General features: G+C 40.2%; 1 protein-coding gene across 4 annotated transcripts in view; it reads left to right on the top strand.

The window, feature by feature from the left end:
• Positions 1–24,434, top strand: part of ptprea (protein tyrosine phosphatase receptor type Ea) — a 98,954-nt gene extending 74,520 nt beyond the window's left edge. The window contains exons 4-22 of one of the 4 annotated variants that reach the window (XM_079577155.1): positions 817–913; positions 1,548–1,621; positions 2,481–2,525; positions 4,091–4,227; positions 6,710–6,800; positions 8,089–8,165; positions 8,246–8,282; positions 8,369–8,466; positions 13,008–13,127; positions 13,265–13,428; positions 14,384–14,519; positions 15,606–15,755; positions 16,354–16,447; positions 16,630–16,706; positions 17,485–17,619; positions 17,776–17,901; positions 21,257–21,408; positions 21,501–21,636; positions 23,738–24,434. In XM_079577155.1, the coding sequence (XP_079433281.1) occupies positions 817–913; positions 1,548–1,621; positions 2,481–2,525; positions 4,091–4,227; positions 6,710–6,800; positions 8,089–8,165; positions 8,246–8,282; positions 8,369–8,466; positions 13,008–13,127; positions 13,265–13,428; positions 14,384–14,519; positions 15,606–15,755; positions 16,354–16,447; positions 16,630–16,706; positions 17,485–17,619; positions 17,776–17,901; positions 21,257–21,408; positions 21,501–21,636; positions 23,738–23,812 (2,021 nt within the window). In that variant the 3' untranslated portion in view covers positions 23,813–24,434. Of the gene's footprint in view, positions 1–816; positions 914–1,266; positions 1,421–1,547; positions 1,622–2,480; positions 2,526–4,090; positions 4,228–6,709; positions 6,801–8,088; positions 8,166–8,245; positions 8,283–8,368; positions 8,467–13,007; positions 13,128–13,264; positions 13,429–14,383; positions 14,520–15,605; positions 15,756–16,353; positions 16,448–16,629; positions 16,707–17,484; positions 17,620–17,775; positions 17,902–21,256; positions 21,409–21,500; positions 21,637–23,737 lie in introns of those variants that run through there. The other 3 variants (XM_079577157.1, XM_079577156.1, XM_079577158.1) reach the window with 3 other exon arrangements.
• Positions 24,435–27,994: the final 3,560 nt, after the last annotated feature.

Below are 27,994 nucleotides of genomic sequence, written 5' to 3' on the forward strand. Positions count from 1 at the left end.
TGGTGGTCGGAGGGGCCAATGGTGCAGACTGGTAGCCTCACTTCTGTCAGTCTACCCTAGGGCAGCTGTGGCTACAATAGTAGCTTACCACCACCAAGTAGGAAGTGAATGAATAATGCAGTGTAAAGCGTCATTGAGTGTCCAGAAAAGCGCTATATAAAGCCAATGCATTATTATTATTATTATTATATATCTATTTTTCTGTCTGTCTGTCTGTCTAGTTACTGTAGTATCAGTGTTTTAGCCTACCGTTTGTCAACAGAATGACACGCTCAATCCACGTCAAGGACAACTTTGTCCAAAGGCTGTCAGGAAGTTTAACTCTCCCCTTCCCTCCCTCTACTGTCCCTTATTGTGTATATAGTGTACACATAGTATAGCAGGTGGATGATTTCGATTGTAGTATCATATACTAGCATAATTGCCTAAATAAAAGATGAAAACCCTCATTAGAATAACTGACTTTGGTTGTGACAAGTCTTCTGATTGGCTGAGGACGTAGCCAGTTATAATTAACGTTGCAGTAGTGTCTTATGGAAGAAGTACTCCTGTGGGTTTTAGTGCAACAGGTGGACAAATAAGCTCATGGCTACTATCTGTTATGTCCTATGTGTAACTTCATTAACACGCACTCTCCCAATCAAATAAACAATAAATAAATCAGAAAAACAATGGCTGAATAATCCACTCTCAGCTTTCTCCTGCACTTTGTCTTGAGTATGTCCTCTCTCTCTCTGGTCCTTGCCCCTTGCTCTGTGGTCCTTCCTGCTCCCGCTGGTCCCTCTGACCCCTCTGCGTGTGCCCTCTCTTCCTCAGGACAGGCCGCCTCCCCGAGCCCCCACATCCTCCCCACGGTCCTGGTGCTGTCTCTGCTGCTGCTCATCATCGCGCTGCTCGTCTGGTACTGCCTCAGGTACGGCCAAATCTGCTTTAGGACACATTTCCCGGGCCTATAGGGACAATAAAGTACGCCTTATCTTAGATGCACAGCGCACAAAGACAGGGAGAAAATCCATTAGGGAAGAAAAAAACAGGTAGACGAGCCTTAAAGCCTTTAACTGTAGCTTACACAAACCCATTGTAACCATGAAAGGAAAACACAGACGTCCGTAATAGATATTTATTGTGTAGAATTGCACTTTCATATTATGTTTTGGACCCGAACCAGGCTGACACAGTGGGAGGGGCCCCGGGTGACAGGCACTTCCTCCTTTTTAGTCACTGGGAGGGGGCGGAGTCTGGCCAGGAAGCTTCTTTGGCTGACACCCTTCTCACATGCGTGTCTAAAGTGCAAGGAGTGCAGATCCAGCCCACGAGAGGAGGAAAAATACTGGAGAAAATTAACCAACACATTTGGATAGAAGCGCTGTTTTGGGAGTCTTTAGCTAATGAGAAAGAATAGCTTTTCTAGCTTCAGATGGTATGCCTTTTTATTCTTTATTTTCAACCACAAAATCTTATTATCATTTACTTTTTTTTTCTTTCACAACTTTACAAGAATATTTATATACCTGTTCATACTAACTTTGTGTCTCCATGCTGTACAGGTTAAAAAGCCAGAGGAAAGCAGCCGTCACAACAGTTGACAAGAAGATCCCCAATGGCATCTTGGAAGAACAAGGTAACATTTTGCTTTTAAAATGTGTTTCAATGATAAAAACGCAGGTGAAAAAAGTGAAATGGAGATGAGAGCCAACACGGAGCTTGAAGAAGTTGACACAACTTGCATCGATTTTGTGGTTTCGAGCTGGCTTCCTGTTGTATTTGAATACCCTGGTGTAACAGATACAAGGATTAGTTTAGCAGAACGTGAGAGTTTTAGTTTCGGTTTGTTTGGCTGTTCAGAAGTGTTTTGTCTGATCAGTATAAGCTCACAGGTTGTTTTTGTTGCGAACGAGGCTATAACCTAGTGGGGTCTTGCATGGGCTGGAAGATATGAGATCAAATTGTGATTTTTGAAAACAGTCTTGACTACTGTGATACTGTATGACTGTAATATAGGTATCAGTATATTTTCTAATCGTGGTTTATGTCATCAAATTTGATCAAAACAAGAGTAAAAGAAAACTAAACAGGGGTCCAAACAAGCCATGAACTCAACTAAATAAGGAAAATTATGACTTACACAGAATTGTTGCACATTTCTATGTTGCCAGGTAGTTTTGTTTTAAGAGTAGATTTCAGTCAGGTGGAAGGAAGACCTCTGGGGTTTGGCTTCTTCTGATATCTGGATATTGTGAGGAGTTCAATTGGGATCGAGCAATTCTCCAGGAAATATGTAAAATTATGTTGGCACTGTATTTTGATCGGATTATAGTTTGAACCTCTTTTGGTTAATTGACTTCCAAAATCATAATCTTTAATGAAATGACCATGACCAGTCTCTAAACCTTTTTATTTTCTGTGTAATAACACGCCACAGCCACGCATTTTGCCCGAGGAAGCTTGTTGTTCATTGTAACTCCTGATGTGTGTTTTAGATTTGGGATACAGTACTGAATCCCTGTACACCAACTTACCCCCAGGTCTGGTATACGATCAACGGTGACGGTGCAAAGGAACTGAAGCTACTAACAAAATGCGATGTTTTTTTTTCTCCGAATGTTTAACCCAATAACAAACAGCCCAGTCTTCTGAATATGGAAGTGTCAGTGTAATCTTTCCAGGAAATTGAATAAGCAGGATATGAATCTGTAAAAGTGTAGAAACAATGAATTGGTAATATAGTAAGGTGCAATCATTGTGCGGTTGCTGATAATCCGGGTGCCATAAAACTATCTTAACCTCTTTCTACCCGCCTTAACAGAGTGTATTTTCTCCAGTTTGGTTTTACACAAATCTAAAAGCTTCTGTACTGGAAAAGTCACTGCCTAGAGGCCAGTGTAACGCCTCATTTGAAAGCTAAGAACTACAAAACTGATCTAAACAGATCTTTTTCCTTGCGTTGTTGCTGCGTTATCATCACCTTTTTTCACTGTCTTGTTCATCCCATTTTGGCCACTTTTTTGGCTTTTTTTTGGCATTTTTGTCATATTTTTGCCACTTTTTTGCTGTGGTTTTTTTCATATTTTTGCCATTTTTTGTTGCATTTTTGTCCATTTTTTGCCATTTTTTTGTTGTGTTTTTGTCATTTTTTGCCAATTTTTGCTGTGGTTTTTGTCACATTTTTTGTCATTTTTGCCACTTTTTTGCTGTGTTTTTTGTCACATTTTTGTCATATTTTTGCCATTATTTTTGTTGTGTTTTTGTAATTTTTTGCCACTTTTTTGCTGTGGTTTTTGTCATATTTTTGCCATTTTTTGTTGCATTTTTGTCCAATTTTTGCCATTTTTTTGTTGTGTTTTTGTCATTTTTTGCCAATTTTTGCTGTGGTTTTTGTCAAATTTTTTGTCATTTTTTGTTGCATTTTTGTCATATTTTTGCCACTTTTTTGCTGTGGTCGTTGCCATATTTTTGCCATTTTTTGTTAAATTATTGTCATATTTTTGTTACATTGTTGTCATATTTTTGCCATTTTTTTGCTGTGGTTTTTGTCATATTTTTGCCATATTTTTGTTGCATTTTTGTCATATTTTTGCCACTTTTTTGTTTCTTTTTTGTTGCATTTTTGTCACATTTTCGTTGCTTTTTTGTCGATTTGAGTGATGCCAAACTGGTGATAATGTGCTCGGCTCAGGTGGAGGTTAAGAGGTTAACCCAAAACAACAAACATTTTGATGACAGAGAATGGTGATTTTTTGATCGCATGACTTGCATTTTAATCGGGCCATTCCTAAAACATTACTCGGATACAAACCTTCTTGAAGACTGGGTTGAACCTTTGAGAATTGAGAAATTAGTGATGCAAAATGTTCATTGGGCAAAATGAGTGGGTTTTTCCTTGCAGGGCTATTGGCTTACTAACACCCGGGGATCTCTGGAGATTGTTGACTTTGCATTTTGTGATGAATACAAAAACTGTCCATATCCAGACTAACATTTTTTTATCTGCAGAAATTAAGACTCACCCTCCAACCAAACCCAATCAAACTTTTTTCACATTTTACACCGAATAATGTGCAAAAATGACAATTGTAATTCCCCGATACAGAGCAGCAGACAGTGGTGCTGCTGCCCAGATCCCCCTCAGCCGCCAAGACCTACTTCCCCATCCCACTGGACCACCTGGAAGAGGAGTACCGGATACGATCGGCCGACGATGGAAAACTGTTCAGGGAGGAGTACAACGTAAGCACACGTCTGACCACGATAAGTATATAAGCGTTTGAACAGGTGGTCATGAAGTACTGTTTACTTCAGCCGCAGAATTATTATTAAGTGCGGAGTCGATGCAAATGCTCTGTCATTAGTCTGATCCCTTTATTCCAAAAGCGTTGGAATAAAGCGTTCATTATAGCTCGAGATGCTTATGAGCTAATTGAGGGGTTGGCGAGAAAACGCGTTATTAGGATTTGTTAATGACGCGTTTTACCTAGCCACAGTTGCCCTGAGGCAGACTGACAGACATGAGTCATACCTCACACTCACAATGCAGTAATAAGAAAGTGTGGCAAGGTAGTTAAAGGGTCTGGCCCAAGAGCACGATGACGACGGAACTTAAGCCACGCCCACTCATGTTTTGAAATCTTTAGAAAATTAGTTTTGGTTTTATCCTCTTAAGCCCCGCCTTAACTGAGCACATTTATAGAAATATATAAGAGCTTCTTGGAAAAAAGTGAAAAAGTTGACAAAATGAGAAAAATGCAAGACAAAATGTGTTGAAAAAGTGACAAAAATGTGATGAGAAGAAGAAGAAAGTCAAATCAACAAAACAGTAACAAAAAAGTGACAACAATGCATTGAAAATATGACAAAAATGTGGTGAGAACTCAACAAAGAAAGCCACAGAAGAGCAACAATAAAGTGACCAAAAAGCAACAAAAAAGCAATAAAAATCTGACAAAAATGTGTTGAAAAAGTAATAAAAATGTGATGAAAAATCCACAAAACAGCCTTAAAAAATTGACAAAAATGCGTTGAAAAAGTGACAAAAATGTGAAATGAAAACTCAACAAAAAAAATCACCAAAACAGCAACAAAAAAAGTGGCAAAAATGCATTGAAAATATGACAAAAATGTGGTGAGAAGAAGAAGAAAGCCACAATAAAGTGACCAAAAAACAACAAAAAAGCTATGAAAAAAGTGACAAAAAATGTGGCGAGAACTCAACAACAAAAAAGCAACTGAGGAGCAACACAAAAGTGACAAAAATGTGCGATGAAATAAACTCAGAAGTAACAACAACACGGCAACAACGCAAGGAAAAAGACCTGTTTAGATCAGTTTTGTGGGTCTCAGCTTTCAAATGAGGCGCAACACTGGCCTTATAGGCTGTCGGCTCCAGCTTTTAGATTTGGGTTTGGAGAAAAGGTGGGGGTTAAGAGGTTAAGTGTGTTTATTGTTGTGAACCTAGTATTTGTAGTTAAGTAAAAAGCCAAGAAAAGTCAAGAAGCAAAACAAAAGCTAATTGTCAATGAACAGATTTACTAATCTACGACTCAGTTGGAATGATAATCTGTGCTCTGTATTCACTGCCTTGTCGGAGGTCTGCTCTTTCTGAAAATGCTTTTCCAGTGGATTTGATGACACTTTTAGCTGTGACTTTACATAAATGACACTGGGATTAGGATGTATGAACTGAAACAGAAGTTGAGAAGGCTGGTGGGAGCTCCTTTACAGTACTTTGGTGGGGGCGCTTGAATACTTTGAGGGGGTCCGGGCAGGGGCATGGGGCGTGCGGAAGCCAGGTCCTTGATTTTTAACTGTTATTTTATTGCTCATGCTGTCCTAAGTGCTGTTCGGTTGTGGTGTTTTAAATAAACGTTGAGGTAAAGTACATTATGCTTGTTTTATATACCTTCCAAAAACTTTTCCACATCTAAGAATTAAAAAAAAAAACAGTCAAGATGTTTATTAATCGATAACTCAGCCACCTTTTATATTTTCCTTTTCTGAACATGCAAATACAGCGGCAGTCACATGCCCTCCTCACCACAAAAGTACCCTTTGGTTTATTTAAGTTTGTGAATGAGGATCTGAATAAAAGTGACTCACGGGTGGATGGTGGTGATATCAGTGTTGATTCGAGCGCGTGGAGGAAGTGGCAGGGCTCACGGCTAATGGGCTGTTTTTACTGCAGCTGTGCACAGGAAGCGCCCACAGCAGTAACACAGATCTCCTGTACCTGGGCTGCACAGTATCACAGGGAACAGCAGAGGACAATGAGCTGAACGAATACAGCTGACTTCTGCTACCAAGGCCGTTCTGCTTCTGCGGAATGAGCTCGAATTGTCCTCGCAGTGGCAAAGTGATGATACCAGTAGTAGTTGTATCTTGTACCCAACTCTTTCCTTCATGTTCTTTTACATTTTCATTTTAGCTTGACATTAGTTTGACATTGGTTTTGTTTATTCCAACAGCACTTTTACCAGTGTGTTCTTGTGTTCAAATGTTGGGTACTTCCTCTATCTCTGCTTTTGTTTCCTTTTTCCCAGTAGTACGTTTTACACAGAATTTGCATCTTACAAACGAACAGTAATGAAAAGAACTCACCACACACACACACACACACACACACACACACACACGATACAATGTAAATTTTATACTTACTTCACGCTTAAATACGTTGTTTATTATGTTGTTTTGACACTTTGGTTTTGTTTTACAGTCATTGCCTGGGGGCCATGTCCAGGGCGCATACGAAGAGGCCAATAGAGACGACAACAAGGAAAAGAACAGATACCCCAACATTCTCCCGTGTGAGTTCAGTTCTCAGAAGCAGTCGCGTTTATGAGAGTTACTAAGAATAATGTGTCTTATGGTTGCACGGATGCTCTACAGTCACACCTCCGGTTTGACTATATTTGTATTTAAACAGATGCAAGACTTCACACGAAGTTTTCACAGCGATAAAACCATATTCTATTAATAGTCACGGCGTCACCTCTAATCCGTAGTCTTGTATTCAAGAAACTGCGATGCACCGTGCACTTCTTGTGTCACAGCCCTCCATTAAATAGAGTTTCAATGCACTGGCTTTATAATTTTGTGCATTAGCTGCTCACTCCTCAGTCACCCTCTTTAGCAGGGGCAAACTTTTATCACTGAGGGGCACACACAGAAAAATATACAAACAACAGGGCCGCACTCAGTAGAGGTCGGATATATAACTTCACCTCTATTGTATTAAAGTTAGCAAATTCAATAAATGTTTACTTTGCTTTTTAATTGAACATGCCTAGAGTAAAAAACAGGCTTAGTCACAGCTTTCTATTGATGGATATTCATTTATTTTATATATATTCAATTATGTATATACGTAAACTACGGTGACACCCCTGCTCTTTAGAGACGCTTTCTAGAGGCTGAATTGTGGCGGTCAATCTGCGCCATTTGGTCACCATTTGCCAACCAAATATATGTATATAATGATTCTGTCGGGCGTCTGTGCACCCTTGTTTTGACTCTGTGCATAACAAATCAAAACAACGCCGCCCAAGAAGTGACTTCCTGTTTCGATCCAGCACGCCAAAATAAAAGCACACAGCTCGTCTCATTGAGTAGTTCAGAAGGTACTTGGCAACATTACAAGAATATAATTAAATACGCACATTTTAAGTGTTTTGTCTGTTAAAAATTAGGCAGGAAGAAAGTTGAACTAATGAGCTGCTGAGCTAATGATGGTGCTTTTATTTTGGTGCGCCGGATCGAAACAGGAAGTCGCTTTTTGGGCGGCGTTTGTTTTGATTCAGAGTCAATTGCCTAAGCCTTACATTACACAAATTGAGTCAAATTGAGCCTTGCCCAATGACACAATAACAGTATGAGCTGGCAGGAGCTGAGATCGAAATACCAACCTTTGAGTTTTTTTGGCTTCTCCCGCTCCAAGTTTGTTTTGTCTTTGCCCGGTCGTCTGCTGCTGGAATGCAAAGTAAATAATCATACTTTCTTCCCCTCCCTCTGCACTACTGTAACTCCTGCAGTCTCGTATGACCTTGTGTTTTCCCATAAGCCTGAATTAACCCGCGTTTTTTTTTCCACTCTCAGACGATCATTCCCGGGTGGTGTTGACTCAGCTGGAGGGAGTTCCCTGTTCCGACTACATCAACGCCTCCTACATCGACGTGAGTCTTATTTTGACCATCGCACCACCTGTAAAATCGCCAAATAAACACTAAACCGCCTGTTTTTATTTTCCCCGCAGGGTTACACGGAAAAGAACAAATTCATCGGGGCACAAGGTAAGAGAAACCATAGAAAGCAATGGCGGACTTTTAAAGAATGTTGTCATTAGAAAGGTGCCGATTGAAATGTTTTTGTTTTTCAGGTCCAAAAGAAGACACGGTGGCGGATTTCTGGCGAATGATTTGGGAACAGAAAGTAGCGACCGTTGTCATGTTGACTAATCTGAAGGAGAGGAAAGAAGTGAGTGCAGCCATGCTTTGTTTGATGTTTTTGCTTTGAATCATGATGAAAAGTCCATCCTTTGTTCAACATTGATTATACTGTATGCCACAACAAAAGGCAAGAAACATTCGGCAATTAAAAAATCCAATGTTTATGTCGATACGTCTTAGTTATAAAAACAAATATTAGTAGCTTTATTTTCCCTATAGCTATAAATGAAATTATAAAATACTCCCAGTAGTGAGTGCATGTCCTCGTTGTACCCCAAAGTTGCTTTATTGTCCTGTAAGGATATTTTTTTCTGCATTTCAACCCCTCTCATCAGGCACTCATCTTGAGCCAGGTGGTTTTGGAACAAAGGGGGGAACTGTAGGTAATGTTGCCAAGATTAACTGGTTTTACAATTCCTGTGGTTATAAAAGCTCAAAGTGGGTTAAAGGAACAGGCCACCGTTTTTCCATACTAAGATATGTTCTTACCTGAGCTTAGACGAGTTGATGCGTGCCTGTCTGGTCTTTACGCTAAGAGTCTCCTACAAACCTTCACTTTAAGTTTACTCCATCAACATGTCCTCAAGCGGCGCCACTTTAGCTTTATGTGGTAGAAAAATAAATAAATAAATAAACAATAATAATAAAATGTTCATGCACCTTTCACAGCCAAGCAATTAATTGATTAATTGTAAAAAATAATCGATAGATTAATCGATTACCAAAATAATCATTAGTTGCAGCCCTACATGCCCCACAGTAAAGGAGCCGTATTTGTGCGCAGAACAAATCGCATCCATTTTCATTTTAATTGCATGATGTTGCCAAAGGAAGAGTCCCAAAAGAATCTGGTGCAGCTGTGTTTGTTTCATGGTAAAAAACTAAAAAGTACGATGGCATGGGAATCTGCTAATAGGTTCATTTGTTAATTATAGTGAATTATTGAGACACAGAGGGGTAAAAGCCTGGAAATAAAAGATAACACATGCTGAATATTCAATAGGTTTTCAATTAAAACTAATCTTAGATAAATATAAAAATGTACATATAATATCTTTATTTTTGGTAACATTTTTGTATGTATTTTCTTTTTTGTGTATTAACTGTGTATAATGGTAAAATCGCATATTTTTCTCCCATCAATTAATCAATCTAACCTGCCAGCAATCACTTTATGACCTCCAGAGGCAACACACGTGTGCAATTCACTAGCAGTGATGGAGCTCTTAGGGTGACCAGAACCAGACGCCATATTAAACAAAAGTACCAAAAGTATCAGTGCACACTATATGAAATGATCTAGGTGTGCGTGACATTCTCTATATTGATTGGATTTTTTGCCACAGCGGGTGCACTCTTCTGACTAAATTCAACCTTACCACTTCTCCCTCTCTCTTGAGACACACAATTGCGCTCTCTTCGCCTAATCCCAGCGGCCCTCGTTCACAGAACAAGGCCTAGAACACGGATCGATACGAGGAGAAATGGAGAGGATTCGAGTCAGCGTGCGCCTGTTTAAAATCAATGGGAACATAATGGTGTGATAAAGTCCTGAGGGGAGTATCATTACACGGCTGTAGGGTCTTAAATTAAGAGTCTCTCACACTTAATTCAGACTGACGGGTGCAATGATAGGGCTGTGGTCAAGTTCACCTTTTCAAAGTCACGGGACGGCCTGTAGTGGTCTACAATAGAGAAAGCCGTAGATGACAAGCAGATTTTATTCGTTACTACAATACTATGAAGTGCACTAATTATGCACAGGGTATTAACAACCATATAATTAACTAAGAGTGTTTTAATTAACAAAAGCCTGATAAGAGTAACATGGCTCGCAGCACTCTATTATCAATTAATTAATGACATTTCTTAATCCAGTTATTTTTGTAGAATTTTGTTACTGAGAGTGGATTCTTTTTTGATCAGAAAGTTGGCAGTTTGAACGCCGCGTCCGCAGGTGCAGGCCGTTGTAGTGTCCTTGACTGTTGTGGTGGTCTGAGGCAGCACAGTTTGGCAGCCTTGCCCCTGTCAGTCTACGGCAGGGACTCGGCTCTCTTACTGTGTGACTGTGTGGTTCGCCAGCTGCAGAAGAGAGACCTGCAGCCAGTCGTGCGGTGGGACTGGAGCTCTGTATATGCCACACAACAAACATTTACAGGGACATGGCACGTCCCGGACACTCAGTGTATGAGCCCCTGCCCTCAGGCGAACGCTAAAGGAACAGGCCACCGTTTTTACATACTGAGATATGTTCTTACCTGAGCTTAGACGAGTTGATACGTACCTGTCTGGTCTTTGTGCGTGGAAGAGCTTGGTCACTTCTAACTTCACCCCGTTTGGAGCCATAGGAATACACTGGGAGAGGCCAAATGCTAACAACATTTTTGGTCCTTTTGCGTGTCTGAGGGCACACAGTTCTTCCATACTGTAATATGTTCTTACCTGAGTTTAAATGAGTTGATACATGTCTGTCTGGTCTTTGGGCGTGCCCGTGGAAGAGAGTGGTATAGCTTCCAACTTCACCCCCGTTTGGAGCTATAGGAATATGCTGGAAGAGGCCAAATGCTAAAACCATCTTTGTCATTTTGTGAGAACTAGGGATACACCGATACCGATACCAGTATCGGGTATCGGGCCGATACCACAGGCTTGTACTCATACTCGTACTCATTCATGAGGTCCCGATACCAGAAACCAATACCATTTGACGTGCGGCCAGCGCACCTACGAGGCGCACCTCTCAGCTGAGGAGAGAAAATAGCAACAAACTGGAGAATTGTTTAGTGTAAATACAATATTCCACATAGAGCTGACTTTATTACAGACTGCGCTCTCTAAATCAGAGTCTGAGCTGGATTTAACCAGAGCTTAATGTTGTTAGAGCTGCAGCGTCTGCAGTGTTTACAACATACAGGCTAACGATGCTAACTCGCGGCTAGCGCACTTTTGGCCATTCTGTCGCCGTTTTAAGCACAGGGGTTTATTCTTCTGAAAAACTAACCCAGCGACTAAAAAGTCCTCAGAAAATCCAAATAAAAGAGATACAGCATGTCCATATTGAGCGAAAATGAGCTGCAGCAGAACAATGAAAACGCTGTAGCTACTCGCTAAGTTACTACAAAACACACGAGAAAATACACACGGAGCTGAAGTAAAGACGAAAAGAGACCATTTAAGTAACATCTCAATACTATTATTAAGATAGATAGATAGATGATACTTTATATATATAAATAAAAATATATGAATAAAGCACAGGAATTGGGGAGCTTTTGGACATGGGCTTTTCTGTCTATGATGGACAGTGCAATAAAAATTAAAAATTATATTGAATGAAAATAAAAATAAATAAATAAATAGCATCAGCACAATTCTAATAACGGCTCTTAAATGTGTAGCCTACTTAAGGATATGTAAATGAGTAAATTTGCTAATTACAAACCAATCTGCTGTGGAAAAAAAGTGAGAATGTTGAAGAAAATGCCCTGTACTCGTATCGGTATTCGGTATCGGCGAGTACTTAAATCAAAGTACTCGTACTCGTATCGGTTTTAGAAAAAGTGGTATCGGTGCATCCCTAGTGAGAACATATCACAGTATGGAAGAACTGTGTGCCCTCAGTCACGCAAAAAGACCAAAGATGTTGCTAGCATTTGGCCGCTTCCAGTATATTCCTATGGCTCCAAACGTGGGGGAAGTTAGAAGCGACCAAGCTCTTCCACAGGCACAAAGACCAGACAGGTACATATCAACTCATCTAAGCTCAGGTAAGAACATGTCTCATTATGTAAAAACGGTGGCCTGTTCCTTTAAAGACTCATACCACCAGATTGAGGAACAGTTTCTACCACCGAGCTGTTCGCTCCATCAGGCCTTAAGCAGCCACCACACTGTAGCTGCGACTACTGTTTTTGTTTGTGTTTGTTTTTATTGGTCAATGGTCTTAACTTATAGCGCTTTTCTCACTTCATTAGGCCCAAAGCGCGTTACAGCAAGGAATCAGTCACCCGTTCACGCTCTCATTCATACACCAATGTACGCAGACACGAATTATTATTTACCATTTAGACTTTGAGAGCCATGCATAGTTTCATTGTGCTTACTGTATGTACAATGACAAATAAAGCATTCTATTTTTTTCTATAATGCTAATAGTTGGAGTGAATGAATACTGATTACAATATGACACTATGAGATACTTTTCAACTCCAGCTGTTAGAGTGCAATACTTAAACCTTATACTATATTTAAGTATTAGTATATTACACTGTTAGATCCCCGAAAAAGGTAGGCACCTGGATTTAACTAACTGTTATGATCTGTTGTTGTCACAGTTGGTCAAGTCTTAAAGGGGCTAGATGCAAGTTGGCCATTTTATACTCACTACTGCTATCTCAGGTCATATGTGTAACTGCACCTTCTATATTAAGCTCGTGCATGACGGCAATTCGGACTCGAAGTAAAAGTAAGACAGTGCATGATTTTAGAGGCAGTTGTGTGGTTTAAGAATGAGATCAGCTGTCTACCTGAACATCCTGAATGAACTTGTGTTTTTGCTCCCTCTTACAGGACAAGTGTAACCAGTACTGGCCGGACCAGGGCTGTTGGACGTATGGGAACATCAGAGTCGCAGTGGAAGACTTCACCATCCTCGTGGACTACACCATTCGCAAGTTCTGTGTACAAAATGTAAGACGCTTTTATATTGTTCAACTTAGACAAGAAGTTCTTTTTTTCTTGAGCATTTCCCTCTTACCTAAAAGTAGTATATCAAAGTGCAATCTTCTTCTCGTATTTAATCCTTGTGTGCATGTGTGTTACTGCAGCAGGCGTCGGACACGGGTAAAAGCGCGCGCCTGGTCACTCAGCTGCACTTCACCAGTTGGCCTGACTTCGGAGTGCCCTTCTCTCCCATCGGGATGCTCAAGTTCCTCAAGAAAGTGAAAACGGTCAACCCTCCATTCTCTGGCCCCATCGTGGTCCACTGCAGGTACAGATACATCACTAATCCTTATACATCAGTTCACATATTCTGGACTGTACTGCATTGTTTTACATTCGGAATTAAGTCCCCTCCTATTTATTATTTAAATCAGTGGTTCTCAAACAGTGGTACTTATACCCCTGGTAGTAGTAGTAGTAGTAGTAGTAGTAGTAGTAGTAGTAGTAGTAGAAGAAGAGGAAGAGGAAGAGGAAGAGGAAGAGGAAGAAGAAGAAGAAGAAGAAGAAGAAGAAGAAGAAGAAGAAGAAGAAGAAGAAGAAGAAGAAGAAGAAGAAGAAGAAGAAGAAGAAGAAGAAGAAGAAGAAGAAGAAGAAGAAGAAGAGGAAGAGGAAGAAGAAGAAGAAGAAGAGGAAGAGGAAGAGGAAGAGGAAGAGGAAGAAGAAGAAGAAGAAGAAGAAGAAGAAGAAGAAGAAGAAGAAGAAGAAGAAGAAGAAGAAGAAGAAGAAGAAGAAGAAGAAGAAGAAGAAGAAGAAGAAGAAGAAGAAGAAGAAGACAGTCTGGAGATACTTGGAAGACAGAATGTTTTATGACTTAACAGCAAAGGGATGGCAATTGCATGGTACCTCTATAATAACACAGTAACTATGGTAACTTGGAAAGCAATGTGTAATTTATTTTATGGTAATATGACAAATCCTAACTGTAGTCCTAATCGTAACGCTGTATCTTAAGTGTGAGGCTTCATACAGTATATGGAAAAGGGGCGTGTGAAATGCAGTATTAATTGTGATCCCTGTCGCCATGCTATTTCCAGCTTATTACCATGTTATTGCTGTGCAGTTAAGTTAAGTGCCACCTTAAATTCTTGTACTTTGAGTTTATGTCACAGAGCGTCCACACTGTGTTGAGTCAACCCCATTTTTACTGCATTCGTCAACATCTATAAACCTCTAACATGACAGCAGGGAGTTGTTGATCTTTAACTAGTTTCTTATTCCCTCAGCGCTGGCGTGGGCAGGACGGGCACCTTCATTGTGATCGACGCAGCGATCGACATGATGCACGCGGAGCAGAAGGTGGACGTGTTCGGCTTTGTGTCAAAGATCCGGGAACAGCGCTCTCAGCTCATTCAGACAGATGTAAGTCACACACTGTGTTAAGGCCAGTGTAGTGCCCTCTGGTGGTGTGGCGGAGTCATGACAATCAAATCAGTTAAAGCAGTACTAAGTAACTCATGCCCCCAGTGCCGCCATAAGCGCCACTGCAGATGTTGTAGCATGTTGCGTTTTTTTACTCATTAATTGTCCGTGAGAGTAAATACTAGGCTGACAGAAAAGACAAAGGGAGAGAGGGATATTGTACATCCAATTACACAATGGAGATATTTTTTTTCACTCAAACTTGGCTGTAAATACTGTTTAAGTGGCGCTAGCCCCCTGTTAGCTTTGTCCGTTAGCCTGTTAGCTTCTTCTTCGTGACTCCATTAGTGTGCATTGGGGCTTCGGACCCGGTGGCAGCGAAGTTGCAATTGTGGTTTTCTGGTCAGAGACACCAGGGTGAGATGAAAGACCCCCTAGTCATCCCATTAACACTTGCATTACCTCCAGAGGGACTATGGAAAGGACGTTTTCTTATTTTTCCTTCATTTTAATTTTTTTTTGTTCATGTTTTTTCCCCCAAAATGTTCCATATATTCTCCTGAATTCCCCTGTTTGTTTGTTTCATTTTTTCTGCATATTTTTTTCCCACTTTTCTCCAAAAGTTGTATATTTTCCCTCAGTATCTTCCCAATTTCACCCCCCCCCCCCATTTTTTTCCAACAAGTTTCGATGAGCAACAGCATCAAAACTTGAGTATGAAGATTTTATATTTTATATTTTTGGTACCTGCTTTCGTTATTATTTTCTATACCTATATGGCGTATGGTTTTAAATGTTGTAATCTGTAAAGTTTGATTTGAATTGATACCAATAGGATTTTTGTCGATTCCAGACTGGTCTCGTACCCAGCCATAGTTGTGACTTTGATATTAAAACCTAGTCTAAATGAGCAGCAAAGAACTGGAAATGACATACAGTGGTGGTCCTGGCTGTCTCCTTTCTGCATATTTCTACCTGGTTATGTCAAGCCAACTGAAGCTAAAGACATAAGCCTGCTCATAAACAGAACATTATCCCAATACTCTTTATTCTGATGCCATGTTCCTCTGTATTCTTCCTGTCCAGATGCAGTACTCATTCATATATCAGGCCCTCCTTGAATACTACCTCTATGGAGACACAGAGCTGGACGTGTCGTCTTTGGAAGGACATCTGCACAAACTGCACAACACGCACACAGACGGAGACCGGGTCGGGCTGGAGGAGGAGTTCAAGGTGAAAGGGCTTTGAGTTTATATGGGATTGGAACATATTGTGTTCACTCAATGACAAATGTGCAGAAATGTTCAAAGAAAAACATCGAAATTAGTTGTGGATGGGCCTTTCATATAAAGATTGAAACAGTATGATTCAATAAAATTCACACGTTAAATGGATTCCGCCTTTAGAAATAACAACACAAAGCAGAGAGACAAATGACTGCAGTGCTTTATTTCAGGTTGAAATTGAAATGTTGAAGGTTTTTTCACTGACACCAATCACAGCTTTATCAAATGTTTTAATAGCACAGTTACATCACCATCTGTTGGCAGCGCATGAGGCTTTCACTGGTTTCCTGTTCCTTTTCCTCCTCATTCCTTTGCATCCTGCCTTAGCGCCTTTGGATAAAATATTGTTCTTTGCCGTCTTATATATCACAGTAAATGTGTCCTGTACCATCTGTATCCAGCTTTACATTGTTATGCATGAATCTTTGTAGCGCTGACTTGTATCTACCGATGTATGATTTTCTTGTGTACATTGTCTGGTTTTAAACTGTGTTGTAGTATTATGAGTCTATTAACTAAATATAAACATCTATACTTTTCTTTAGAAACTGACCAACATGCGGATAATGAAGGAGAACATGCGAACGGGGAACCTGCCTGCAAACATGAAGAAGAACAGAGTACTTCAAATCATCCCTTGTAAGTTCATAAAACTACTATGTTTTGTTTTGCTAACAATACATACAAAAAGTGAAGTGAAGTGGATGCCACATTTGTTCCCATAGCATCACTCTCAGTGCCTTTGAACACATCCTTCAGTGCGTATGTTTTCCCCATGTGCTCTCAAACACTCAGGCATTTCCCGTTTGTTCCTTTTCCAGACGACTTCAACCGCGTCATTCTGTCCATGCGCAGAGGGCAGGAGTTCACCGACTACATCAACGCGTCCTTCATAGACGTAAGGCTGTTTCACAGGCATTAACATCTATGATAGGTTGATCCTGTATGGTTGTAACCTTGATTTAATGTTGTTTCCACACATGTGTTCTGGTGACTCACCATCTCCGGACTGCACTGATCATGTCGTGGCTTAAAAAAAAAAAAAAATGTGTTAGCATCTGGCTGACAAGAGCCACGCTGCTGATGTGTCAGTCCGAGATGGTTTCATTCCTTACTGCAGCCTGTAGAGGGCGTAATACAACTACTGGTATTCAACTGTTTCTGTCTGAAACTGATAACACATGTGCTAAAAAAATATCATGTTTTTCACACATATTGTCTCATAAAGAGTGAAAAACGAATGCAAATGTTTTAAAAGAACCCAAAAGAAGCAGATAGATAGGTTAGATAGGTTTAATTGTAAAGCAAAGTGCTTTTTCCCTGTTCTTTCCTGAAGAGTGACTAAATAACAGAAAACTGGTGGTTCTCAAGCTGTTGTACATGTATAAAAATGGCATTTTAATTTGAGATGTTTTCATTTATCCTTTAGTAATACATTTAAGTTTTTTGCTGGTTTTAGGCATAGTTTATACCCAGTTTAGACGTGATTTTGAGACAGTTTTTAGACCCTTTCGGACTGTTGTTTGTGTCTGGTTGTACATAAAAAGGTCAAAGGTCTATACTACACTGATTGAAAGACCAATGCAAAGGGGGCCACCTTTGCAAAAAAGCATGAAAGAACGGCCGTCTTATATTAAGATTAAACTCTATTAACTGCTTGCTTTTTGTTGCTGCAGGGTTATAGGCAAAAGGACTACTTCATAGCGACGCAGGGCCCAGTGCCGCACACAGTGGAGGACTTCTGGAGAATGGTCTGGGAGTGGAAGTGCCACTCCATTGTAATGCTCACCGAACTCCAGGAGAGGGAGCAGGTGAGCTTCGAATTGAAATGAGAAACAAGGGGTGGGAACATTAGGTACTCATCGGCTCAGGCACCCAAAAGAAAGTTTTATAAGCCTCAGTTATGCAGGAGGGATCCACTGTGTGTCCATAGATTGTGTGTGAGTCTGTTGTGTTTGCATCGACAGGACAAGTGCTGTCAGTATTGGCCCACAGAGGACGCGGTGTCGTACGGAGACTTCAGGGTGGAGCTGAAGACAGACTCCCTGTGTGACACCTTCAGCCTCAGAGACCTGGTACTCACCTTTGTGCCGGTGAGGACACGACTCTGCATTACATTGTCTTACTCATTTACTGACCAGCTCTTCTTTTTTTTTCACCATTGGCCAATGTGATGTGTAGGTGCAAAGCTTTAGACAAATTGCAATTCCCTTATTTATTATTTAATGTTTTTTAATGAGTGATCAAATAAATGTCAAGTGAATGGTACTACATTTTCATGCCCCCAAATAAACCAAATAACAAAAGCTTAAAAAGCCCATGTCACCCAATTAAATGACTCCCTACTTGAGGCATTGTGCTAAAATCTATTTATCCCCTGACGTTTCTCACAACTGTGTATTATTGGATTGTGTATCGCTCTAAAACTAAACTTGTGGACCTAATCTAGTTGAATAAGTGAAAAAGAAGCACTCAGAAAGCTGTGTGTGTAACTGGATTAGATTCACAAATAGACTCCAGGCTCACAGTGAGTCAGCAGCAGGAGCTTTCAGTCAAGCCATTCGCCAAATATAAGCCCATATTTAACACAAAGAGGAATTTCCATCATTTGATTTAAAGCGGTTTGAGTTTGGAGTTCATTTTGGCAAGTCATGCTTAAAGCAGCACTAAGTAACTTGCTTACATTAATAAATCCTTTTTGCAGTCCGTCTGGGGGTAATACAAGGGTTAATGGGGTGATCCCCCTGGTATCTCTGGCCAGAAAACCACAATACACACTAATGGAATCACGAAAGAGAAGGTAACAGGCTAACGGGCAAAGCTAAATGCGCGCTAGTGCCACTTAAAAAAATATCTCCATTGTGTAATTGGATGTACAATATCTCTCTCTCCCTTTGTCTTTTCCTGTCAGCGTAGTATTTACTCTCACAGACAATGCGTAAAAAAACGTAACATGCTACGACACCTGCTGTGCCACATATGGCCTTTAGGGGCATGAGTTACTTAGTTCTGCTTTAAGTCAAGGGTTTTTCACATAGCAATGTTAAACATATTCATTTATTGGACAGATAATTTGATTTAAAGGGACTATACAGAGTTTAAAAATTTAAAAATAATGTATTTTCCTCCCCCTACATGGTTCCAGCAATGTCTTAATGTGTAGAATGAGCCCAGACCTGTTCACCACAACTGCCCCTAAAATCCTGCACTGTCACTCAAAAAGGTGTTAATTCGGGTCCGAAGTGCCGTCATGCACGAGCTTAATATAGAAGGTGCAGTGACATGTTTGACCCGAGGTGGCAGTAGTGAGTATAAAATGGCCAGCTTGCATCTAGCCCCTTTAAAGGCAAGGCAAGGCGACTTTATTTATACCGCGCATTTCGTACACAAGGCACCTCAATGCGCCTTACAAAAGAAAATATGCGAAATTACAATCAGTTTAAGTTAAGGCAAAGCACATATATAAAAACATCAAGACATGGGAAACACACAGTACACCTGGGCAGGCGCTGGAATTTTTTGTTGGGTAGGGGAGGGGCGCCCGCCTGTCGACTGGAGGGTGGGGTTGGGGGAGTTAAAAAAGTTGGTGAACACAGACGCAGAGGGATTTGGGGCGTGGTTAGGGAGGGGATGCGTGTGCAGTTATTTGCATAGTCCTTGAAATGAATGCTGTGAGTGAATGTTTGTAAATATAGTCACAGAAGCGTCAGTCCGTATCTGGTTTAGCTCCGTGACTTGACCTTGAGTGGGGAATGCTGACGGTGTAGGAGAGATAAGAGGTCCAGCTGCTTCAATCTCCTCTCTGGAGGAAAATAATTATTCCAGTATTAGTTCATCAATTTATAATAAATTTGCTTTTTTATTTTTTTCTTGGTCTCAGCATAAGTTCAGTTCTCCAGAGCAGGTAGTTCCTTCACAGTTCATCCCTTTTCCTGCCAAGATGTCGCCCTCCTTTAAAGGAGACATATCATGCAAAATCAACTTTTTTTGAGCCGGTAACCCCATTTTTACCACATCCAAAACATCCCTTCATTTCTGCAGTTATTTGTAATCCTCTCCACTTCAGTCCTTTATTCTCCTGATGTTCATAATCCATCTGAACTGCCCTTTTTGTGCGCCATTGACTTGCTTGCAGGCCGTTGGCTAAAAGTGAACGCTTGTTTTCACTGTTTTATGCTGTGTCATTCACACTCCTGCCTGCAGAGGGTGCTCCAGGCCAATTCAACATCCTGGCCAGCCCATGGTTCTATTATATTAAACTCACTCCTTACTGTCTTTTCCTAACCAAGTCACATTTAAATGTAAAATATTGACAATAAGATACTGAAAAGGCCTCTGTTATGCACAACATGACACCAGTCAGAGATGAATTCATACCATGCATTTTATTCCAGTTTTTATTTATTTTTTCATTAGTTCGAGCTTCACTACAGCTTTGTTTGACACTTGAGGCCTGTTAAAAGTTACACATTCGTCGTCTTCTTCTTCATTCATTAGCTTCTGTATATCTCTCCCTTTCTATTATTATTCCATCTGTAAGCCAAGACCACGCATTCAACCCGACTCCTCTCCACCACACGCCTGGCCTGGGAGAGGAGGAAATGTGGCAGGATGTCTTTAAAGTTATTAAGTCTGCCCCGCCCATCATAAAGCTGATAGTTAATTCGATTGGCCGCACACACCTCTCAGATTCCTGCTCCACTTACCCGCTGCACACTTAGGCTGAGCGGACCTTGCGCCTCCCATTAGCATCGCATACAGCCCAGGTAAATCTAGTTTGGAAGGTATTTTGAACCCTGGTACTTCCTCCCCAGAGGTGGCAGCAATGGGTTATGTTCTCTCTCTGTTGTCTCTTTACTTGAGCAACTTTCTGACACAATTTGTGCTTCTAGGAGTAGGTTTATCTCGGTATCAGTTTGGGTGATATTGACAATCAATGACAGTTGACATTGACAATGAATATCTCTAGTATTTTGGGGGACTTTCTAGATAACGATGATGAAGCGATTTTTGCAGACCATCAGAAATATGCACAAATGCGCAGCCAACAAATACATTTAAGTTGCTTTTTGTTTTTCAATGTGTTTTCCAATTTGTTTATCCCAATTTTCCCATGAAATGTTTCCCTCCCCAATTTTCACAAGGTCCGCAAACCTTTCAACATATGTCTAGGGTCCGGACATATGCAGTCAATGCTCTTGAAAATGATAAATAATGACCAGGTTGTCTATTTACATAACAGAGCTGATCAATGAATCAATAAGTTTGCCTTTTTTTTTTTTTTTTTATGTTATTCAAATTGTTTTGTTCAAATGTTTTTTGATTCAGCCTTAGAAATTGAGTATACAGTATTGAGAGACTAAAGCCTCTGGAGGACTGGATCTGGACCAATAAGCCACTCCACAGTCGCCATATTGTTGCTCTGACCACGTGTTGTTTGTGTTTTAGGAGAAGCAGACGCGGCTGATCCGTCACTTCCATTTCCACGGCTGGCCTGAGATCGGGATCCCGGCCGAGGGCAAAGGCATGATCGACATCATCGCCGCCGTGCAGAAGCAGCAGCAGCAGTCCGGCAACCACCCCATAGTCGTGCACTGCAGGTATAGTGGATGGAAAACGTTTGGAAGCATGAACTCACGGCAGCATGTTTCCCATCCTCATCTCCCGTGGGTTTTTCCTTGTCCCGTTGCAGTGCGGGTGCGGGGAGGACAGGTACGTTCATCGCTCTGAGTAACATCCTGGAGCGGGTCAAAGCTGAGGGGCTGCTGGACGTCTTTCAGACCGTCAAGAGTTTACGCATGCAGAGGCCACACATGGTCCAGACAGTGGTATGTATCTGACTATTATGAACTAAAGACTAATGTTGCACTGTTTGGTCTGATCTTTCATTTGGTTATTAGATGTTGGTTATTTAAAGGGGCAAGATGCAAATTAACCATTTTATACTCACTACTGCCACCTCAGGTCATACGTGTAACTGCAGCTTCTATATTAAAGGGATATTTCATTATTTTTGACATAGGGCCTCATTTCCTAGTTATCCAGAGTTTTGTTGATTTCTGGAGATATTTTTTTCTTAAATTCATGCAGTTCTTAGTGACGCTAGGCTAGTGCATTTCTATGGTATCAGCTAGCCTGCATTAAAAATAGTCTGACCCGCTCCACAGTGCACCTGAGGCAAATCACTTATAACGCCAGACTAACCATATAAATGTCTGTGTCGATAGAATCATGTTTGAAATATAACTGACCTTGTATACCATGAATTTCCGCATTTTTAAGGGACTAAAAATACGCCGCTGCGTAGCTTATACAACCACGAAGCTGATGCTGCTCAAATATAAGTTATTTTAAATGCAAAATAGTTATAATGAGTCCATTAACACAGACATTTATATGGTTAGTCTGGCGTTATAAGTGATTTGCCTCAGGTGCTCTGTGGAGCGGGTCAGACTGTTTGTAATGCAGGCTAGCTGATACCATAGAAATGCACTAGCCTAGCGCCACTAAGCTCTTCAAATATAAGAACTGCATGAATTACATAAAAAAATATCTCCAGAAATCAACAACACTCTGGATAACTAGGAAATGAGGCCCCATGTCAAAAATCCTGAAATATCCCTTTAAGCTTGTGCATTACACCATTTTGAGTGACAGTGCAGGATTTTCGAAAATTTAGAGGCAGTTGTGGATCTGGGCTCATTCTACACCTTAGGATATTGTTGGAACATGTAGGGGGAGGAAAATACTTAATTTTAACATTTTTAAACTCTGTGTAGTCCCTTTAGAACAGGCTGTAAACAAGCTCTCTAATGCAAATTTACTTTTATGTTGCTAAAGCTGCACAACCTGAGTTATCAAATCGTGAAAGTCGAAGGTGGTTCAGTAAAATTTCTCACAGACTCACATCCCGATTGTTCACTTGAGTTATCCTCTTAACCTCTTAACTCCCACCTTACCCAAGCACATTTTCTCCAGTTTGGCTTTACCCAAATCTAAAAGCTTCTGGAAAAAGGCGTCAAAATGGAAACAAAAACGCGACTACAAAGCAACAAAGAAACCACAAAAGAGTGACAAAAACATGCTGGGAAAGCAGCAATAACGCAATGAAAAAGCAACAAAAACACAACAAAAAAGTGACGAAAACACGACAAAAAGAGACGAAACCAAGTCAAAAAAGAGACAAAAATGCAAAAATAAATGTGACAAAAACCGCCGGAATAATCCCTAAGAAGAAGAAATGTGACAAAAACTTGACGACAATGCATGCAGGTCTTAGCCATTGATTTAGCTTTCCAATGATGAGGTGTAACACTGGCCTGTAGGCTGTAAGCTCCAGTCGAGAAGCTTTTAGATTTGGGTAAAGCTGACCTGGAGAAAATGTGCTGTGCGGTTAATGCGTGGGGGCGTAAGAGGTTAACCCCCACATGAAAGCGGACACATTTTCCCCAGTTTGGCTTTACCCATTTCCAAAAGCAAAGTGAAAAGTGGCACAAGGGTGACAAAAATATGCAACAATAACGCAATACAAAGATCAACCAAAACACACGACTAAAGAGTGATGACAAAGCAACAAAAGAGTGACAAAATGAGATGAAAAAGTGACGGAAAAAAACAACAAAATGTGTCAAAAACATGTCGGGAAGACCAGCAATGACATGACAAAAACACATGATTAAAGAGTGATGAATGGGCAAACAAAAAATCAACAGGAAAAGCAAAGAAGGGACAAAAATGCAATAAAAAAGTTAGGATGAGTTTTGTTGGTCTTAGCTTTCAAATGAGGCGCCACACTGGCCTATAAACTGTGAACTCCAGTCCAGAAGCTTTTAGATTGGACAGGGGGTAAGAGGTTAACTAAAAGCATGTCTCAGCCGAGAGAAGCACGATTGTAATAAAATTTGCTAATTTGTATCGTCTCCTTTCCAGGAACAGTACGACTTCTGCTACAGGGTGGTACAAGACTTCGTGGACATTTTCTCAGACTATGCCAATTTCAAATGACAAGACTTGCCTTAAATATAATTTGTAATGTAATTTGTTATTTTCTAAAAAGGAAAAAAAAAACAACAAAAGCTGTTTTTTTTGTGTTTGATTAACTGGGTCAAAATGATCTTCTATTTTGCTATGCACTAGCCCTACACCAGTTACTAAACAGCTCCTCCCTGCTGTACTATATTGTATGTTAGTGGATAAAACTTGTACATTTAAAAAAAAAAGAAAAGTCTATGTAAATTTCATCATTACGTGTAATTACTTCGAACCCCTGTCTTTTACCTTTATTTTTGTCCCATTGTATAATATGTATTTTAATGTTAATTTGCATCAATAATAATTTTAAGACTTGTACTTATTGTAAATGTATTTATGTTCCCATTATTTGACCGGAATGTATGGATTGTTTTTACTTTGTTTTGTTCTTTCATTGTAGTGAGCAGTTTTTTGCTATCGCTTTGTATGGAAATTTCAGCTAACAACGACAAAGCTTAACACTGAGCTATGAAACCAATTGAGAATGTGACAAACCTTTTTCACCTAAGCCATAAACTGCAGACAGGCATGCGATTTTTCAGATTGCGGTAGTTGGAGGTTTTGAAGTGTACGCTTGTGTGGGACACTTGGTCACAGCCACCAGACGGGTTTTCAAATGGTGGGTCTAAGCCTAAATTGGTTTTCGAAACACCCTATTTTTTCCCCCCAGTTTTCTTGAAAATTATGCGTCGTTGAACTCTGGAGTTAATTCATAGGACAAATAAACAATAAAATAAAAACGAAATGTATAATAGATATAACAGCTGTAGACACTCTTTCTGAAATGGATGTTTTTCTAATTGGGATCGATCATCTGCATACACTCCATTGTATCGAATAGGAATTGTGGGAAAGCATGTTGTCTGGCTGGCCAGACTACCGAGTCATGCATTCCTTTGAAATAACTCTTCAGTCGATTTCGTCCCATGAGAAATTTGATTGAGCAATTCATTGACGTACTATGATAAATGAGTGACAAATTCTCTTTTTTATTCAGAAAATGTTCAGTGTTGCTTTTGAATGGTTGAGGTCATAGATTATCTGCTCTATTCATTAAATGCAACAGAAACAAATCAGAGAAATATGTCCCGCATCTTTGTGTCGCAGACGTTTATCTCCATTTGGACAGAACTATAGCCAAGTTGAAGGGTCGTAGTAGCAGTACATGAGACTGACGCACATGTTCACAAACGGAGGCCTGTATGTTCTGATCTGGTGTCAGTTTTTGAAGCCACAGAGAGGACAGACGCGCTGTGTTTGTAATACATAAGCTGTTTGACAGAATCGTATAGTGTGTCCGCTCTTACGATTGTGTGAACTCCCAGACGTTCTATAATCGCACTAAAAACAAGTCGTGTACTGTGGACCCCCCCATTCTTTATAAAATAATGCAAGACTGGGAAAAATTGTGCAGTGTGTGCTGACCTTAAAGGTACACTGCGTAACATTTTGGACTATACTGTTGCCGGCATAACAAAACATGCTCCAAGTGTCCAGTTCAACACTGCAGTGGGTAATCAAAGAATGGATTTGGATGAGAAACTAACCTGTTTAATTCTCAAATCCCACTGCCTCTAGTCACATCTCCATGGAAACCAGCTGGAGACGCACCCACTCCCGGTAAAATTTACAGTCATATCTTAGGAGAGTTGAGCCTCATGAATGTTTGCACATTTATGAGGTATTTTTTCAATTATGAAGATATCTGTCATATAATAAATGCTTGTGTTTCAATTTGATTTATTGGGTAAAATACTACGCGGTGTGGCTTTAACTTACCTTTTCATCAAATCGATAATGGCTTTTTCCACTACCCTGTTTGGGGGTCATTTGTAAAGACAGGTGCTAAATAGCGAGTGCAAACTGGAATATAGCTTTCTTATTTAATTACCATTTGAAATTGTGTATCACAGAATTATGGCTCTGAATCTGATGTGTAAAGGAGAGAATCTGCGTGAATTAAAAATATGCAAATGACTCATCCACTTTTGCACGTGCTACTCGTTTTGCACATGAGTAAAATGATCCCCAAAAACTGTAAAAAGTGTCCCACACAACGTTATTTCAAAATCCTACTCAAAGTCGTATTCTGGGCAGCATTACTGCACTCTGGACAGCCTTTTTGTCGATACTGAACGTGACTAAAAGCACATATCTTTGAACTATCCTGCTGTAACAGAGCTATTTACCGGCTTGTCGTGAACTAAACTTTATAGAATTAGTGCCATTTGCTTTCAGAGGACAGTGTACCATGTTTCGCAGCCATGAGTTTAAAGTTGTCAAGTTACAATGTGAAACACAGAACAATGAATGCAGTAAAGAGTGATTCAAATGTATTGTACGAGACCACACCCAACAGTGGTGCTTCAGTGCCTGCCTTCGCCAAAAGCACATATTCTCTCATCAGCAGAAATAAAGACCTTGTTTTGGCTAATTATGAAACACAAGCGTTTGGATGTTTCTTTGTGAATTATATTGATTAAAAGAAATTACTGAGAAATAACCTTTTAAGCATTTGGTATATTATCATATTGGTGTTTTTAAAAAAAATACATTTATCTTGCAATTAGGGGTGTGACAATATATCGATTTTGCGATATATCACGATGTTTTGCTGGACGTTTTGATACCGATATTTTTTATTCTGATAATCATTGTTTTGATGATCAATGATCAATGTCATGCATATTAATGAGGTAGCAGTGCTCTCTTGCTTTCCCAGTCAATAGAGGCCAATAAGGATCAATATTCCAGTCAGAACAGTAGAGGGCAGCACTTCAAGGACCAAACACTGTCACACAGATATATTACTTTTAATGATAGTTTTAAAGTTCATCATTGAGATAAGTTGTGGTTGCTTTATTCCTTTTGGAATAGTACAATGGTTTCTTGTTTATAAATGAAGTGATCTGCGACTGACGGATCAATAGACCCATTTTCAGTCAGTCAGGGATCATTTATCCACCTTGTTTAAGAAAAAAGGGTAAAAAGCACATGAAAACATACAGTATGTAAAACGTGAATAATATGTAATAGGTTAGGTTAAAAATAGCATCTGTCTTGGTTGGTTTATATTTTTTTGTGCAATATGTCGATTACCGCAGTAAGGTCATCATTATCGTGAGTCCGGTATTGTGTATCGTATCGAATCAATCATACTGCAATCAGTATATCTTCGGAAGAGCTCAGCCTGCTGATATGATTATGATTTGGTACTGGAAAAATATTGTTGCCAGCATATATTTCAAGCCCATACCTGAGCATGTCAGCTCTTAAATCGCCTTCACATGCCTTTGTCATGTTCCCTATGATTCCATACAGACTGAGACTGCGGTTCGGGTTGCCTTTCCCTTTAACGCTTTCTTTTTTTTAAGTTCTAAATCATGATTGACCATAGATACGCCCAACAGTAAAACCTCTGATTATCATTAGGATTTTAGTGTTGTGCTATATTCCATGAGTTAAAAATATCCCTACCCGCCTCGAACAGCCCTTGGAAACACAGTAGACCACCCCTCACTCTATGAGGCTCACAGTAATGGAGCTGTTAATCAAAATCTCTCCCAAATGTTTACGCAGGAAATCACTAATTGTTCTCAGCAGGCCTTGTGTGTGTGTTCTGCAGCCTGCATCGTGGAAACAGCTACAGGCAAAGGCAGTACCGCTAATTCAAAACACTGCTCAGACTGGGACTCCGGAGATGGAATAAAGTCAATTTTTCCCCCAAGTAGATATTTGATCTTGATCAAGGCAACCAGCTGTCAACGCCATAATGAACAACAACACTTGAAGGTTTGAGGAGAGCAAAGCGGCGCATCAGGAGCAGGTTTAACCTTTCTTTCCTCAATGGGTGCCTGGAAGTTACACTAACGTCACAAGAGTTGAGCTCCATTTGTCATTTAAGCCAACAGGGGGCACTGCATATCAATCAATGCCTGAGTGACTTGATTTCGGTCTGATTTATATGACAATGACGCAAGTGATGAAATAAAGTTGTGGTTTATATACGTGTTATACAAAGGGAGAGCGATCATTTTCGAAACAAAGCAACAATTAAACCGAGCTGTAAATAATGTAGCGGCTGTGATTAGGTCCGTATGTCTTTGAACTCATTTCAGTTCATCACGCACAGCATAAATAACTCCCACACTCACT

Source organism: Gobius niger (genome assembly GCF_951799975.1).
Source record: "Gobius niger genome assembly, chromosome: 19".
In the NCBI taxonomy this organism is placed as follows: domain Eukaryota; kingdom Metazoa; phylum Chordata; class Actinopteri; order Gobiiformes; family Gobiidae; genus Gobius; species Gobius niger.